The sequence below is a fragment of the Equus quagga genome, chromosome 1 (genome assembly GCF_021613505.1).
Source record: "Equus quagga isolate Etosha38 chromosome 1, UCLA_HA_Equagga_1.0, whole genome shotgun sequence".
Taxonomy (NCBI): domain Eukaryota; kingdom Metazoa; phylum Chordata; class Mammalia; order Perissodactyla; family Equidae; genus Equus; species Equus quagga.
Genome location: NC_060267.1, coordinates 91,561,504 through 91,579,698, shown reverse-complemented (window position 1 = coordinate 91,579,698; position 18,195 = coordinate 91,561,504). Strand labels below are relative to the sequence as shown.

General features: G+C 59.8%; 1 protein-coding gene across 1 annotated transcript; it reads left to right on the top strand.

Moving 5' to 3' along the window:
* Positions 1–2,665: 2,665 nt before the first annotated feature.
* On the top strand, positions 2,666–17,547 carry FAM78A (family with sequence similarity 78 member A). The gene is made up of 2 exons (XM_046645978.1): positions 2,666–4,182; positions 16,729–17,547. The coding sequence occupies exons 1-2, from the start codon at positions 3,860–3,862 to the stop codon at positions 17,255–17,257; spliced, it is 852 nt and encodes a 283-aa protein (XP_046501934.1). The 5' UTR covers positions 2,666–3,859; the 3' UTR covers positions 17,258–17,547.
* The last annotated feature ends 648 nt before the right edge of the window (positions 17,548–18,195 follow it).

Genomic DNA, 18,195 nt, shown 5'->3' with positions numbered 1-18,195 from the left:
CCGAGGTTAGGGAGGGGCGTCTTCCCACCCTGCAGGCACCTGAGCACGGCTTCTGCTAGGACTTACCAGAGACAGGGCTTTCTAGTGTCAGGTCCGTCCCGGCTCCGAGGGGCTGGCCCAGCTAGCCAGGGTGGCGGCCTGGAGGAGGAGCCGAGTGTGGGCTTTGGGTTTGCCTGATCTCTCCCACCCCTCTCTCTCCCTGACCCCTGGGTCTCTCTGTACAGCCCACCTCCCGCGGTCAAGGTGAAGGGTAAAGGAGACAGCGTTCGCTCAGGCAGCGCCAGACACACAGCAGGTGCTTCAGCATTACTGTCACAAACCCAGGCAAAGCCCAGGGCTGAGGCGAGTAACATCACTTCCAACGGGCACGGAGGCGATCCATCCCCAGCAGCTTGGCCACTGAGTGAGGCAGGTTAGGGCCCTGGCTCCTGTTCTTTTCACATCAAATGAGAAAGATGTGCAGCTTGGCACATGTTTGTGGCACACCCACATCCTTGTTGCCAGGATGGCATCCCTGCCCTTCAGGAGCATCCTGGTCAATGGGGTCTGCTCTGGTCCAGGCAGTGGGGGTGACAGGGGTTGGGAGATGAGATGGATACCCTAAAAGTTAATATCTTACCTATATATAAACTGAATAGCCTAATAATTACCTGATGGCAAAGGAGGTGTGGAAGGCCATAGTGAATCCCAGGAGGGCACAATACTTTGGGGGGGTCATGAGTTCACGCCAGGGAGAGGCTACAGTGGGTTAAGAGGCCAGGGAAGCCTTCTTCCTGGAAATGGAAATTCACATGGGGTGGGTAGGAGACCTGTGCTGTCTAGGGTTGTACCATGGGGCAGTAAACAGGTCATGGGGGCCACCCCGCCTTGGTCTCAGTCAGTGGGACTAGAAATAAGCTGCCTACTAGCTGGACTCGAAAGGGACGAGTCCTTGCTAGGCTGGGTGCAGGGCCATGGCAGCGAGCGGGGTGAGGGCAGGGCTGTGGCTGGGGACAAGGCAGTGACCACTTCCTGCCTGTGGCCTGAGCTGATGCTGGTATGAGATGGATCACTTGGCCAGGCTGATCATCGCTCAAAGAGACCTCCAAGTGGCCAGTCCCTCCCCCTCCAGCCCTTGTCCTCACTGGCTCACAGGATGCTCTGGCTTGGGGGTGGCCAGAACCATCTGTCCTGTGCGGGGCTGTGGGCACCTTTGGAAGTCAGAGTTAAGGGGGGAGGGCATGGCTGTCCTGTGGCTGCCAGGTTTTCTCATGTCACAAACCACTCAGGCTTTCCCTGGGGTGTAGTTGCAAGGTGGGGGTAGGGCCACTGGCTGCTTAGAGAGGTTCCCAGCCATCACCCTGCAGTCAGGGTCAAACCCCTTTTGAATCTCTGAACTCAGACCACCAGGGTCCCAGTCTCAGCTGGGACACCTGCCAGGCTGGGGCCTTGGGGCAAGTCTTTGAGTCTCCCAGCTTTGGATTCCTGCTCTGTGAAATACACATAACAGACCTCCTACACAAGGTGGCTGATGGTGGATGAAACGATGAGCTTGTATCTCGCTGGTCACATTCGGGGCCCAACAGGCCTGACCACTTATCGGGGTACCCAGAGGCCCAGTTCGGAGGGAGCAACACAGGGACCTGTCCCCCCAAACTTCTCTCCCCCACCCCCACCTTCCCAGTCCTGGTACCTCCCAGCGCCCCTGCACTGTTTCCACCAAGCCACCACCCCACCGCGGCCAGAAGTACCATGGCAGAGCGTGCTCTGAGCTCGGGAAAGCCTGCTGAGTTCAAAGGGCACGAGGAGCAGCCCACCTGGACCCGAGACAGAAGCCGAACTACACTACCCAGAATTCCCGAGGCTAGCTACAAAGGAAATGTCGTTTGTGCAAGGAGAGGCTCAGCTCCCCAGCAGCTGCAGAGAGAGGGGACAGAGAGGGGGGAGAGGGGGAGAGGATTACCAGGGGGAGGGCGGGCTGTGTGCGGGGAGCGAGGCTGGAGAGGGTGGAGAGCAGGGCCGGCTGCGAGGAGGAGGCGGCGCCCGCCCGCCCGCCGCCGCCGCCTGCAGACCTGCAGCCCCGCGGGGCCGGCGAGCGGGCGGCGGTCCCTGCGCGCTGCGCTCCGGCTGGCGGCTGCGGGCGGACGCGGGGCCAGGCCGGCGCAGGGGCTGAGTTTCTGCAAAGTTTGACCTGGTTGCCTTTCCGATGCCGCAGCAGAGCGAGGAGGCGCGGGGCGCGCCAGGCGGCTGCGGCGCGGCGGCGGGGCTGAGGGCGACAGCACGCTCACAATGATCATAAAATAAAGGAGACGCGCGGGGTGGGGGCGAGAGAGCCCCGAGCCTCACCCCTTCGCCCCCAGCCACCCCCCAGCAGTCCTGAGCTAGGAGGAGGTGGGGGCTGGGGGCGCCCGCGCCGGCCTCAGACCCTAGTAGAGCCAAAGGACACTACCCGGGGAAGGGAGTGGGGGCGCCCCGAGGACGTGCCCGCGGCAGGGTCAGGGACGTCCGGAGGGCGGCGGCCGGGGCACGCAGAGCGGCCCGAGGGGCAGGTGAGTCGGTGGCGCCGCCCGGGTGGGGGCGTGCGCGCCAAAGTTGCCCGGCCGCGGCGAGCGCGCCCGACGCGCGGGGACCTGGGGGCCGCTAGGGACTGGCGGAGGGGGGACCGAGGCGCCCGACGCGGCGGGGCTGGGGTCGGGGGATCCCGGCCCCGGAAGGGGCGCGAGCCCGATCACACCGGCCTGCGGGGTGGCACTGCGCCCCCAGGGGGCCGGAGGGACCCGGCTGGGGAAGGGGCGCCGGCGCCGGCGGCGAGGCGGTGGGGGCAGTGCTAGGGCCGGCAAGTCCACGTGGCCCACTGCAGTGCCAGCCGGTCGCCCCTCCACCCCGCCCCAGGGCCGGGAGGGTGTCAGCGGAGATGTCACGGGCGGCGATTATTCGCTGGTGCGCGCGGTCGTGCGGCCGCCACTGACGGGGCGGGCGGGGGGACCCGCCGCCTCTGGGGAGACCGCCCAGAGCTGCGCCGTCAGCTCCGCAGCCCGCGCTGGGCGCACACGCGTCGCCGCCCCGCGCGCCCCCCGCAGCAAAGTTCGGCTCAACTTTGCGGCGGGCCTTGAGGCTCTGTCTCTTCCACCTCCCACCAGGTCCTCGGCGGCCGCTCCGGGGCCCCGCGCGGCGGCGGGCGGCGACAGCGACAGCGGCGAGGGGACGCGGCGCGTCCACGTGGGGGCGTTAGCCCGCGCCCGCGAGTGGACGCCGACGGGGACCCGCGCTGCGCCGCGCGCCTCGGGGACACAGCGGGCGGCCCGAGCCTGGCGCTCGCCTCCTGGAAGCCGCGGGTCGGCGCTCGCCCCCCAGGGCGCCGGGACCTCCGCGCTCGAACAGAAACTGCTCTTCCATTGATTCGCCCGGACGGGCAGCGGCCGGTGCGCGTGTCCCGAGCGCGTGCGGAAGGCAGAGGGGCAGGAAGTCGGTCTTCTGCGGCGAGGGGGGCGGCACCGCGCAGGGGACGGAGCCTCCCTCACTTATGTGTCTGCCGCCCTGCGCCGCCGACACCCGAAGACTTCAGGGAGCGTCTCGGAGCCGTGTTCCCCGCGTGTGAGGCACGGAGGGGCTGGATGTCCAGCAACATGATTATCCATTAACTTCCGAACTTTTCTTTTTAACCCAAAGAATATCGGTGATTTTTGTCCACTGCTAGCAGCAGAAGAGAGAACCCAGGGCTCTTGAAATGCAGCAAAATCCTTATTTATAAACAGGCCGAGGTCGTGATATGCACGGCCGCTCTGCTCGCTGAATTTTCTATCCTATGGATATCGGTCTTGAGCTTTGAGATTGCAGAGCGGTCCTGTCTGCACTGGGTCCCGCAGCCTCCATCCTTTCAATGCCCAGTTTTCTCTGGGACTGCTGGCCTTCTCTGGAGATCAGAGCGGTACTGTGTGCCATGGGCTGTATTCAGAGCATCGGGGGCAAAGGCAGAGTCTTCCGGGAAGGTATCACGGTGATGGACGTGAAGGCCTCCATTGACCCCATCCCCACCAGCATCGACGAGTCCTCCAGCGTGGTGCTGCGCTACCGGACACCCCACTTCCGCGCCTCGGCTCAGGTGGTCTTGCCCCCGATCCCCAAGAAGGAGACCTGGGTGGTCGGCTGGATCCAGGCGTGCAGTCACATGGAGTTCTACAACCAGTATGGGGACCAGGGCATGTGAGTACTGCTCCGGGGCAAGCTCTGGGGGGCTGCTGGAGGTGGGGAGCTTGGAGGCCTGGGGCTGGAGGTTGGGGGGGTCAGAGAGGGGCCTCCCCAGGGCCAGAGGGAAGCTTTATGGGTGTATGGAAGTGGCCTCTGAGTCTTCTTTGGCCAGGTAACCTCCTAGAGGGTTTGCCTGTTGGTTCAGATTGGGGTCCCAGTTCTAGGGCCTTCCCTGCCACTCTCCCTGGCCCCTGGGCTTCCTGTGTCCTTCCCTGTAAGATGCCGAGAAAGCAGAGGAACAGTCCACTGGGTGCCTCTTTGTCAAAGCAAGTGTGCCATCCTGGGTCACCAGAGCGGCCCGGCTGGGCCCCCCAGGCCTGGGCCTCCGTGAGCACACGTGGTGGATCCTCAGGGAAGGGGAACACAGCCCCGGCAGCCTCCGGCGTAATTCGTATGGTGCTTTGCGTGGGGCCTGAGTGTGTCTCTCCTTGGGGGAATGCTTTGCTGTTCCGAACAGTGTTTTGTTTGGGAGCACGGCTAGTTTTAGAAACCAGGTTTGCTTTTCCGTGTACAGTTTTCTCTCTGGGGCAGAAGGCCACTCTATGTAGACAGCAAGTGTTAGTGTCCAGGAGGCTCCGGCGGGGCCCTAACAGCTGAGAGGAGCCCGCTGGCCTCTGCTCTCCAGCCTGGTCTCCAGAATGTTCCCAGGATAACGTAGCTCTCGGTAAGGGACACGGGGGTCCTGGGTCTTCTTTTCTGGCATGTTCCCTGATCCCTGAGATGGTCATCCCATGTGTGGAAAGCAGCGTGGACAGAAGGGAGAGGGCCTTCACTGGAAGGGCCACCCTGAGATGGGGCGATGAACATAACTGCGTCCGAGCACGAGACCCTTCTGAGAGAGCGAGGCAGGCCCTGAGAGCAGCGCCCCCCGGGCCCCGTGACTGGCCGTGGACACTGTCCCAGAGGCCGTCTCTCAGTGTCCACCATGTGCAGCGTCACTTGTGGGGTCTACGAGTGTGGGACAGGGAGGGTAATGTCCCCAGAAGGAGGTGGGACTTTTCACCAATTTTAGAACATCCCAGGCCACCTGAAATTAGAGAAGTGGCGAGGAGATGGATGGTGGCGGGACACCAAATCTCGTGGCGTCTCCACTGAACGACTCTAAAGTCAGAAGGGAAACAGGAGGATCCTGGTAAAACTTACAGCTAACCCGGATGGGCCCAGAGAGGTGCACGTGGGGCCTGTCTGGACACTGGTCGGCTCCCTTCTGTCAACCTGATTTCTGTGCCCAAACCCTTTAATTCTCAAACGTGGGGCTATTAATCCAGGCCGCAGGCTGAATTTCCATTCCATGAAGGGAAACGTGATTCGTAGTTATTTGGTGTGGACCTTTCCTAAGAAGCCTTAAGCCCGAAACCTTCTCGAGCTTTGCAAGGCATCCGAGATGACTGGCAAGACACGTGGGTTTCTCTAGGGCTTTTAGGCTAAGCCTGTTTTCTTCCCTAGGTGGGTAGGAAACAGAAGGTCCTTCTGAACTTGGAAAGACACGAGCGCCAAGGGCAAGGAAGTTGGGGAGAATGAAAGGGACCGAGTTCTGATGCGGTGGACGTGCTGTGCAGGTGGGAGGGAACAGGCCTGGCTCGGGGCCTCAGCTTCCCCATCTGTACACAGGGCTCTGCAGAGTCTTCAAGGCCTTGTGCTCCCTTAAGGCTCTGAGAACATTCAGGCACTATTGTTGGAGGCGGGCCTGAGTCAGAGACCCCAGCTGACCTTTGTCTTTCTGTGCCAGTCCTTGGTTCCTGGTTCGAGGAACCCAGTGCACATCTAGATTGCGGTCAAGCAGACCTGGCAGGAGTCCACCACTGCTGCTTTCCAGGGTGTGACCTTAGCCACTCTGACCGTCGGTCTCCTCCTCTGCAAATTAGGGCCAGTCATAGTCCTTGCCCCATGGCTTACTGCAAGAATTACAGAGATGGCATTTGCCAGCAGTCAGCCCACGGTAAATGCTCAATGCAAGCAGCTATCACCTTAATGTTGTTTCCATGACTGTTATCCTCAGATGGGGAGTGAGTGATGGTATCTGTAATGAGTTGAGAATTGTGGCTGAAACTACAGAATTGGGACAGATGTAAATTACTCCTTGTATTGGATTTTCTCCCCAGCCCAGGTCTTCCTCTTTTACACGGGGCCCGCTCCTTGACTTTTAAAAATTTTAAATTGTGTAAGTCCTAAATAATTTGAGTTTTCAAGGGTTGAAGGCCGTTTTCCGTGCTGCTCATTCACTTCCCCCCTGCTGGGGAACCTCTTTCAGGGTGGGGCCCTCTGTGTCCCGCACGGCTCATTCTCCTGTGTCCACTGGGTCCGTAATCCCAGCTGGGACAGGACCCGCCCCAGACAAAGGGCAGAGTTTGAGGCCCCCTGGGAGGGGCAGTGTGGGGTCGTCGTCAATGGGCTCAGGTCCTGGGGTCAGAATGCCCGGCCAGCGGTGGCTCTGGGGCCTTGGCGAGTCACCCCTCGGAGGTTCGCTTTTGTCATCTGTCAACGGGGATAAGGATGGAACTCCCCGTAGGCTGCTGTGAGGATGCGGTGAGAGGGCAGGTGGAGGTGACAGCCCTGTGGCTGAAACGTTGAGCTGGAAGCTGCTTGACTTCTTGTTAATCAACAAATCGTGTTGAGAAACTGACTTAGCGACTAGCACGGCTCCTCCGGCCTGCAGGCAGGGCTCTGTGCTCAGCCGTGCCCCTTGAGAGAAAGCCCGGACGGCGGCTCCTTCGTGAGTGTAAATGGAAGCATTTAGATGTGAGGGAAAAGGCTCTTCCCAGCTTCCCTACCCTAAACTCCCCTTTGTCATATTTTTAAGCCCCATGACATGAAAGAAGGTGGGGAGTGGGCTGGTGGGACTGACCAGAGACCTCAAGCTGCCCAGAACTGTCCCCCAGCTTCGCCCCGACGGGGGGGCTGTAGGCTCCTGTGCATTGTAGGATGTTGGCGGCATCCCTGGTCTCTCCTTGCTCAATGCAGTAGCCCCCACTCTGTTGTGACAACCACAAATGTCCCCAGTCCTTGCCCGATGTCCCTGCGAGGGGTGCCAAGTCACCCCTGGTTGAGAACCACTGGACTGGACCCAGACAATTCGAATCATTAAAAGGAAACCCACACACTGGGCTTTAGTGGCCAGGGGAGGGGGACAGCCAGGTGACAAAGTTAGGTCAGGGCTTCCATTCTTTCCAAACGGGCTTGTATTAAAAATATTAATTCCAAATACTCAACTGAAACCCGTAATACCCCCAAACATTATCCCCGCTTGGAATTAATCTCTAATCCAGAACTTTCTAGAATGACATTCTGGCTTTGAAATATTTGAAGTGGAGCAATAACACGCCACCCCAGGAACCCCCGCCTCTCTCAGGCGAGAGCTGGAAAATGCCGAGCTTCTCGGTGCCAGCTCGAGAGGATTCTATATGGTTTTGGGCCCAACCCACATTGCCTTAAGAGCCATCCCCCCCAAAACTGTTGGAGACACCTGCCTCCACAGCCCCGTCCCCCGCAATCCCTCAACTGCCACCTGTCAGCTGGCACAGTCTGCTAAGTGACAAGTCCCAATTTCTCGCCTGTGTGGGAGCCGCTTCACGTCGTCCCTGGGTTGCCCTTCTCTGGAGCCCCCAGGGAGCTGGCCCACGGCCAAGGCCAGTTTCTGGCTCAGGGTTCCGCCAAGGGGAGATTTGGGGGTCAGGAGGACAGCAGCCTGGGAGAGAGGGTCTCTGGGTGGACGGCGCCATCTCCCTGCACCCTGTCCAGCAGGGTGTGGACGCCGGCTCCGCCACACCCTAGTGCTGCGACCTGGGGCCGGTCCAGTCTCTTAGCCTTTCTAGGTCTCACTGTTCCCATCTCTGCAGTGGGGAGCACAGCCCTGCCCTCCCAGGGTGGTTGTGAGGATTAAATGAGATAATGCAGCGCCCGGTGCCTCCTGTGCCCTCGATATCGGGTAGCTGGCAATGTCGTAACTACTGCCGGTTCCGTTAGTAATTCCGCAAGGCCGGCAGCGGCCCCGCATGAAGACCGCTGTACTGGAGGTGTCCTCCTGGGTCGGCTTGCACTTGCCCGCCGACAGCACGAGAGCCTTGGGCCGTGAGCCCAGGGAGGGTTCCAGCCGGAACGTGCGGTGACGTCTGTCGCAGGATTACGAGGCTGGCGGGAAGGGGCTGGCAGGGGTGGGGAAGCTGAGGCCCCGGCCAAGACACGCTGGGGCTGTGCGGGTGCTCCCGAGCTCCCCGGCTCCCTGTCCGTTCTCCACTGCCCGTCTCCCCGGGACCTCACGAGGTCCTCACTTTATGAGGAGGAAACCTCCTCAGGGACTGAAGCCACCTGCCCAAGGAGGCTTGCTCTGCTTCAGCGGGTCTGGGGACGGGCAGGGAGGAGCGGCCCTGGGGACCACGTGGCCTCTTCCTGCAGCCGGGCCTGAGCCGAGGGCCCTACGCAGAACAATTGAGGACGATGCTTCCTCTCTGGACCGGAAGGCATCCTCCCCCATCTGCTGGGCTCTGGCGGAGGGGAGGGCGGCGTGGGTGGGAGAGGGAAGTCCTTGTTTCCAGGCTTTGGGGTGGGAGGAAGTTGTGGGGGGGGGGGCTGCCCGGCCCCAAAGACCTCCCCCTGGACCAGCCCCAGCCAAGTGATCGTCCCAACCCTCACCTTCCCAGTGCCAGAAACAAAAGCTGGCTGCTCGAGGAGACGTGCGAGGTGGCACCGACAGCTGTGGCCATCCGGGAAATAACGAATTAAACGGAGATGCTTGTATTTTGGCTGATCGGCTCTGTGTAAAAATGAGAAAGATCAGTAATGCCCAGTGTTGGGGAGGGGGGACGTGGACAGCCTCACACGCTGTTGGCGGGGGTACGATTTAAGCAGCTTCTGGAAGGCGAGTTCGGCTCTGTTACAAATACAGGTGCTCTTCCCCTCCATCATTCTACCTGAGAGTCCCTCTTAGAGACTTGGCACCGGCCTGGGGCCTGGCACACAGTAGGCACACAAAAGGGAATCTGCTGAACCAGCGAGTTGACACGCACGTGCCCAGAAGCAGCAGGACGGGAGGGTACGTGCGTGAGGACAGTCACTCTGCCCCGCTCATAAGTGCGAAGAGCCAAGCACAGCTCAGGTGCCCGCCCGCTGGGGGCGGGGGAGCGGGGGTGAACCGCGGTCAACAGCGCAGAACACGTGCGGCTGCTCCAGCCCGTGCCTCGAGCCAGCCCGTGCCTCGAGCCGGAGATGCTCCCACCTGGTAACACGATCAGAGATGTTACTTTCAAAACAAGTTGTAAAATATGTAGGGTAGGAACCCATTTTTGTTGAAAACACTGAAAATGGGAACACGCCGTCTGTGTACGTGCAGAGAGAAAGGTCTAGAAGGATGTTTACCAAAGTGTAATGTGGTGAGTCCCTCGGCGAGGTAGGGGGAGGCACAGAAGAGACGGTTTTCGTTTCTCACTTTATACTTCTCCATGGCTTCCTTTTTTTGAAAAAAAAAGGAAAAAAAAACAACAGAAAGCACAGCTTTTATAACTAAAAACTAAAATTAGCCAGGCACTGTCGGCCCCTTGCCCGGGTGTTAGGCCCCGGGGCTGTGGGCTGGGTGAGGAGGAAGCAGCAGTGGGGGGCGCCGCCGGCCCCGGAAGGAGTGGGTGTGTTGTCTGGGGGAACAGCGGCAGCAGCTGGCAGGGAGGGGCACCTCCAGCCTGTCCTTTGAGAGAGCGCACCTGCTGACCCATCTGATGGGCAGGGGCTGGCCTGGTGGGCGGCCGCACCGGGCGGGGTCAGGAAACCAGGATCCTAGTCTGGTTTGGGAGGGGGCACTTGGGCTTCAGTTTCTGTAAAATTGCAAAATTTTACAGAATTTGAACTTCTTGCAAATTGTACAAAACGGTAAAATCTGTGAGCTTGGGGCCCAGGTGAGAGAATTCCTTGGGACCTTGGGACCAGCGCCGGGCAGAGGAGCCCCTGCCCCAGCCCTCTTGCCCTCGAGCCTCAAATCCTGGTCTGTAAATGTGTTTCTCCGAGGGCCTGAGGGCGCCACTTGTGGGACACGAAATAATATTTAGGTGAATTCATTTCAGCTTAAGGGTAATTTTAATTTAAAGCAACATATTTATTCTAAAGCATATTAGAAAAAAGTTTGTATACCTAGTACTTCCAACTTGTTATTTCAAAGGTGTTTCTTAGGAAAAACTAAACACAGTAGAGGTTTGAAAAAAGTGATTAATTTTAAGGAATAAAATGAAGTGAATAATAATATAGCAGCTGTGTAGACAGGACCCAACGAAGACAGAGACTTCAGTTTAGGAACTTTGTTCTGAGACCAGGTGACGGGGGCCGTCGGCTCTGGGGTCCAGGACTCCAGTGCAGCCAGAGTGCCGACTCTCACCCCTCCGGGAGGGAGCCCGGCCCAGCCTCGCCACCCATGCCCGGCACGGACCAGGGCTCTTCCTGAAGCGGTGAGAAGGGTGTCTCCCAGGGGGTGTCCAGGTCACAGAAGGGGCAGGTCCCACCCCTCCCCTCCCGGGCACATTCCAGGGCTCTGAGCGTCCCTGGGTCCTTCACCCTCCACCGTGGGGCCTCCACGCTGGGCCAGCTCCTGGCTGGTGGCTGGGCCTGGAGCCACAGGGCGACCCTCCCCAACCCCCGTGGGTGCCCCTCAGGGCAGCCTCAACCCCTTCTCCGACCTCCAGGGGAGGCCTTCCTGGAACCCCATCCCACTCCCACTCTCTGTCAGTTGTGCTGCTTGGAGCCTGTGTGCGTGTGTGTGTGGGTTGGGTGAGGGTCTGTTGGGGGCCAGTAGTAAGAGCTCACTTAGGCCACAGGTCCTGGCCCAGTGGCTTCCCGTCGTGTGACCTTGGGCCAGGCCTCTGTGGTCTCCAAGTGCCCTCTGTAACACGTGCCCCCGGGCCCCGGACCCCGGGTAGCTGAGGAGAGCCCTGGGCAGATGGACGGACCGACGGTGCCTGGCATGTCCAGTGTGCTCAGGGAACGTGACTGCTGTCGTCGGCGTTGCTGTGGGGACGACCCCAGCTGGGAGTGGCTGTTCTAGCTGCCGCTGCTCCAGGTGAGAACGCACATGAGCAGAGGCGGCTTTGGGTACCTGGAACTCATTCCTCAGACCCCCGTGTGAGGCTCAGGCCCCGAGGGGAGACTGGCAGGTGCCCACAGTCGCTGATCCAGGCCACCACCGTTTATCGTGCCTGATTCTAGGCCAGGCACCGGGGTAAATCCTGGAGGTCTGGCCCCTGCCCTTTCGAGATCGTCAGCAAATGATGGCAGGATTATTTAATCACCCCTGGGCGTGTGCCAGGAAGCAGCAGGACAAGGACTGGGTGGCATCGAACACAGGGAGCACCTGGCCTTGTGTGACGGGTCAGGGCAGCTTCCCTGGGGGCTCCAGAGCTGAGCCGTGAGGACCACGGCTAGGACAGGAGGAGGGGGACTGCTCCTGGCAGAAGGCCCTGAGACGGAGGAGCACGGCCTGTTAGAGGAACTGAGAATGGCTGATGGGCCTGGAGCCCGGGGAGGGTGTGTGTGTGCAGGCAGGGTCCTGGCTTCATCTGCATCCGGCTTTAAGTGCCCTGGGGAGTCATGGCAGGTTTAACAGAATTGGAGGGAGGAACAGCATAATCAGATTTGTGTTTTTTAAAATACCACTCAGGCTTCTGGGAGGACAACATTGCAGGAGGCAGAGTGGAGGCTGGGAGACCTGGGAGAAGTGAGGGGTCCTGGCCAGGAGGAAAGCAAAGAAGGGGGGACAGTCTTGAGGTGAGAGGGGGAGTCAGGGATGGTGCTGGGTGCCCGGAGGACACAGGGCCCTCTGCCATCTCTGCTGACCAGGGCAGTACCTCTGTCCATCTCTTTCACAGCTTTGTGGCCAGTGTTAATGGCAGGTGCTCTGCAAATGTCAATAGCAGGTGCTCTGCAAACACCTGTTGAGTGGACGATGGATGGGGACTGCAGTAAGAACAGGGCCGCTGAGGGAGGCTGAGGAGTCCATTTCAGACATGATGTGAGGGGGCCCAAGAAAGCATTCTGAGGTCCAGCTTCAAGCCTGGACTTTGCTGTCCTTTGGGTTCCCCCCACTAGAAGGACAAGGGCAGGGGTGTGACAGGTGGCCCATGGAAGTGGGGCGACTCCCTGGGCGTTTGGACTGTGCGGTCACACTGGGGCCTGCTCTCAGACAGGCCCCTCACGTGGTTCAAGGCTCTGCTGTCGCCACGTTGAAATTCTTAAGTCTTGAACGAGAGGCCTCAGGTTTCACTGCACTGGGTCCCACAGACTGCGTAGCTGGTCTTACCCTGAAGACCAGGGGGCAGACACAGGGCGAGGACACGAGGGAGACCAATGTGAGGATGGACACAGCGCACCCTGGGGTCTGGAGAGAAGGTGACTGGGGGCAGGCGGGATCAGGGTCTGTGAACTCAAGGTGCAAACAGGCGTGTTTGCACTTATTCACAAGATCCCGCACTCCGCATAGACCGGGCGGTTGAGCACTTGTGTGCAGGCATGGTGCTGGGCGCCTTGCGGACACCTTTTGGTGGGCAGCACATCAGAGCCAGGATTGTCCCCGCCGTGCAAAGAGGGAGAAGGCTCAGTCCTGGCTCTCCCCTCGAGCCCCGAGCAGAGAGCTGAGGGACCGCCTGGGAGCCCCAGGTCACTGCAGAGCAAACGGGAGATACTGGAGGAGGCGGCAAGTGGGGCGAGTCCGTCCCGTTCAGAGCGTGTATCGTCTGAAAGCTGCATGAGTCAAAAAGGCTCGGGTCAGATGGGGCTGGCAAATCCGTTACGTTCGAGGCGCACCTCACACTGCTGACACCTCCCTCGAATGGTGTCTGGAAGTTTCCACGTCCTGTGTACCAGGTCGGATACACAGATGGTCCCCAACTTATGACGGTTTGACTTACGATTTTCCGACTTTACGATGGTGCGAAAGCCGCACGCATAAGTGGAAACCGCACTTGGAATTCTGAACGGAGCTTGTCCCCGGCCGCGCGATGCGGTCCGACCCCCTCATGATGCTGGGCAGCAGCGGCCGCAGCGCAAGGTCGGCCTGGCGATCCCGAGGGTGAACGGCTGACACACGCCCCCACACGCTGCACCCACACAGCCTTCTGCTCGTCACTTTCAGCACAGTATTCAGTACGTTACAAGAGACGGTCACCACTGTGGCACAAACAGGCTTCGTGTAGGTGATTTTGCCCAGCTGTGGGCTCATGTGAGTGTTCTGAGCACATTTAAGGGAGGCGAGGCTGAGCGAGGATGTTTGGGAGGTGAGGCGGATTAAATGCATTTTCGATTTAGGATGTTTTCCACTTAGTATGGGTTTACCGGGACGTGACCCCATCAAAGTCGAGGAATAGCTGTATTGACGCATTTAATCGCCACAAAAACCCTGCTTAAAGGTGGGTAGGATTGGTCACAGTTAACTGATGAGAAGATGGAGGCACAGAGATTTGTAACCTAATCGGAGTTAGTGGCCAGACTGAGACGAGATTCAGGGCTGGGCTGTGTCCCCCAGAGGCTGTGCCCTCAGCCACTCGCCCTCCCACCTCCTCTTCTGGGAGAGGGACCTCGGGGGCCAGAGCCAGCCTGTGCTGGCCTGTGATGGTTTGAAAACAGACGCCCTTGGCCCTGGTTCTGAGTAATACCCCACATGAGACACGGCCGTCTGCCAGCTCATGAGGATCGTCACCTGTCTGTGACTGAGCCAGGGCTCGCGCGTTTGGGGGCTGGGGGAGGAAAGGGACGGAAGCTGGGGGTCAGAGGCCGAGAGAGAGAGGCCATTCAGGTGCCAAGCCCCCTCCCAGAACGAGCCAGCTCTCAGGAAGTGAGAGGGGGCCAAGGAGGAGCAAAGTTCCTCTTGCAAGTTTACTTTCTGCCTTAAAAAAAAAACTTTTGCAAGCAAGTGTAACCAGTGCGAGAGGATGGGGGGTGGCGGGTGCCTCCTGAAACAGGCGGCTGAGGACAGGAGGGGCCAAGGCCCCGGCTTCTCAGAAATTCAGGACAGGGCCCCTGACCCCTTCTCCGGTCCGTGGCGCCCCCCATGCGGGGAGCCGAATCAGCAGGCTCAGACCGTTACCCACCCCGTGGCCGGGTGGGTCTGGAAGGGCCCCGCGGTCTCAGGGACTCCTGGGCACTTGAGAAACGCGAGGTCGTGGGGGCTGCTGCCCCAGTTCTCCCGGAGCCTGACCAGCTCGGGGCCCCGGGGCAGGAGGTGGCCTGCTAGGCAGGTGTTGCCCTATTTTGTGACCTTTTCAATGCAATAAACAGAAAACAGAAACGCAATAAACAGAAAAATTAGCAACAGCACGTTCCGAAGCATTCCTCTTATAGTGGCCCCAATTTTGCTGACGGCTGACCTTAAACCATGCATTGCAGTAGAGGAATGCCTTTTTTTATTGTGATGAGATACACGTAAAATTTACCGTTTTAACCATTTTTAAGTTCAGTGGCATTAAGTACATTCACACTGCTGTGCATCTGTCCCCAGAACCTTCTCATCTTCCCCAACTGAGGTTTCATCCGCATTAAACACTCGCTCCCCCCCCCCAGCCCCTGGCCCCCACCATCCCACTTTCTGTCTCCATGAACTTGACTTCTCCAGGGACCCTCTAAGTGGAATCATCCAGTATTTCTCCTTGTGGATCTGGCTTATTTCACTTATCGTAGTGTCCTCGCGGTTCATCCACGGTGTCTCGAGTGCCAGAATTTCCTTCCTTTTTAAGGCAATCATGCTCCATGCGGATGTACCACATTTTGTTTCTCCAGTCACTTGTCCACAGACTCTCGGGCTGCTTCCGCCTTTTGGCCATCGTGAATACCGCTGCTATGAACAGGAACGCATTTTGTAAAGCAGTATATCCTGGCCCCCCCCCCCCCCCCCCCCGCCCCCCCCCCCGCGGGGGGAGGACCGGTCGGCAGTGTCCTGAGCTTCGGCATCAGGTGCCCAGGTGGAATCAGTGCTGGATAAAGTCAGGCCACCTGGGGCAGGGCTCCTTGGCCGAGTCACCTTGGGAAAAGCCCCCACCCCAGCTTCACTTGCTTTCTCCGTCCAGGCGGGTGGACATGATTGTCGATGAGCCTCTAAGGGCTGCCCAGGCGCTGCTGTGTCCCTCGCCACACGGGAGAGTGTGTCCTCAGAGTAACCTGGGACGGACTGTGTCCTCTTCTGTCTGAGAGTTATTATTACAGCATCAATAGTGATGGCACCGGTGATGGCAGCTAGTGGTTACTGGCATCTGCTTTGTGCCCTTCCTGGCTCTCACGTTCCTGCCTGCATCCTCCCGTAACCCCTCGAGAGAGGTATATGATGAGCCTGGGGTCCAGGGAGGGCTGGGACCTTGCCCAGGGTCTCATGCCAGTGAGGGGGTGGCTGAGACTCGCAGCACTGCCGGTGGGTCCCCGAGTCCGAGCTCTGGACAGCCCGGTCACCTGCTCCTGCCCCTGGAAGGCTGAGCCTGCTGGGCCTCCAGCAGGGGAAAGCGAAGCGCGGGCTCGCAGGACAGCCCTGCAGGCATCGCACAGCTGGCCCCGGGGCTGGGCCTGAACGTGGGGTTTTGAGATGGGGCTGGTTAGGCTTCTTGGTTCCACTGCTTCAAAGACAGGGGTCAGCCAGGCAGGAGTAATTCCGCCTGCTTCCTCTTCTAGGCGGGCACGAGCAGAAAGAATGGGGGAGGGTGGGCGGAGGGGAGGAAAGGGCATCTCATGCCTGGAAGCCCCCCTGGTCCTGGCTGTGGCCCCAGGTGGCGGTCTAGGGAGCCAGGCCCCCAGGTGGTGAAGGAGACATGGGGTGGTGAGGGGCCAGACCCGGAGCAGAGGACCCTGGCTCCTACTCCCCTTGCCCCAGGGCGGGGAGGGAGAGGCTGGAGCCCTGCCTTTCGTGGGCAAGGACACTGAAGCTCAGAGAGGGCAGGCATCTGCCCCAGGCCACATGCTGGTCAATGGAGGGGCTGGGAATCATTCTCAGATGTGCTGACCCCACACCCTCTGGGCCCTCAAGCCTCCCGTCAGCCCCTGAAGTGAGAGAAAGCAACTCATTGCCACCCGGTGGTGAGGGGGGCATGTGGGCCAGAGAGGCTGGGCTGACCTGAGTGCCCATCCAGACCCACCCTGATGAGCTGTGTGGCCCGGAAGAGTTGCCCCACCTCAGCCCCAAGGTCAGAGGGCTGCGTGTGGCTCTCCTGCCAGCTGCTGGGCCACACGGGGTAGGGGACGCAGCACATGTCAGGGCTCCCCATTACTGTTTACCACCACCAGCCCCCTCCATGTGACACATCTGCTCATGGGCACCCAGCTGGGATGCAGCCCCGTCTACCACGGTTTCAGGGGGGAGACTGAATTGAGATGAGGCGAGAAAACAGGATGTGGTTTCTGACGGGGGCTATGTCTGGGGGAGCCCCAGTTCACCTGACATGATGTTGGGTGTCTGTTTACTGTCTGGTCGCCCTGGAGGTTAAGTCTTATGGACACAAGGGACACAGAAAAGCCTTGTGGGTGGCTGACGGAGTAAACTATCCTTCCGGTCCTCAGGTCCAGCTGGGAGCTCCCCGACCTCCAGGAAGGCAAGATTGAGGCCATCAGCGACTCAGACGGGGTGAACTACCCCTGGTACGGCAACACCACGGAGACGTGCACCGTCATGGGCCCCACCAAGAGAGACTCCAAGTTCATCATCAGTATGAATGACAACTTTTACCCCAGCGTCACGTGGGCCGTGCCCGTCAGCGAAAGCAACGTGGCCAGACTGACCAACATCTACCGGAACCAGAGCTTCACCACGTGGCTGGTGGCCAGCAACACCACGACAAACGACATGATCGTTCTGCACACGCTGCACTGGCACATGCAGCTTAGCATCGAGGTGAACCCGACGCGGCCCCTGGGCCAGCGTGCCAGGCTGCGGGAGCCCGTCACCCAGGACCAGCCCAAAATCCTGAGCAAGAACGAGCCGATCCCGCCCAACGCCCTGGTCAAGCCCAACGCCAACGACGCTCAGGTCCTCATGTGGCGGCCCAAGTACGGGCTGCCGCTGGTGGTGATCCCGCCCAAGCACTGGTGACGGCCAGGGCGCCCCGCTAGGTTAGACTCAAATAATAATTCTGCTCCAACAAAACCCACGCGGACTCTCAGTCATTCAGCGAAACACAACCACTCTACCTGCTCCGGCGGGCGGCCCTCACTGTGCGAATGCCCCCCGGGAGGGCCTCCCCGCCCCTCCGAGGACCCTGCTTCTTGGCGGGGAGGGGGAGACCCAGCCGGGACAGACCAGCCCCACGTGCGCCCTTCAGTGTCACCTTGGGTCTCCCTCCCTCTCCTTTCTCACAATTTCAGCCATTCTCTTGCAACAGACTCCCCGAAACAACTGCTTTTTCAGTTCTTTTTTTTTAAACGCCTCTCTAGGAGGTTCAAGGGAGGGGGGGAAGGAGGAGCTGACGCTGAGGCTGGTCCGAGCGCCGTCGTCGCTGGTTTGTGACAGTGTCGGGCCGCCCCGCGGCAGCTCTCTCTCGCCCTCTGTCATGCGGCCTTATGCAGACTTGCTTTGCCAAACTTTTGCCTTAAGCTGAATTTAAAGGAAAAAAACCCACAGCAGACAAAGAAAGCAGGATCTCTTTTCTACTGGACTTTTCATCTCCGCTGGAGGTGAGGGAGGGGGCTGGATCAGGGGTGAGAGGAAGGTGCCTTGGAGCCCCTTCTCCCCGGTGTCTTGGGTGTGGGGCAGGGGTACAGATTTAGACCTAAAACCAGCTGCTTACTCCTTATTTCAGCAGAAACGGAACCACAGACTCTGCCTCAAGAGCCCCTTCTCTCAGCCCAGGCAGAATCCCCGCCCCTGCAGAGAAGGCAGGGCTGTGAGCTCTGTGGCCGCTTCTCTCCTCTCTCGCAGCCTTCACTTGCCTTGGGTGGGCCCAGGAGAGAGGGAGGGGCCTGTGAGGTGGAGGTTGAGCCCAGGGAACTTTCTGCCTCAGTCCTCAGCACCCATCCGCAGGTGGGTCTGCC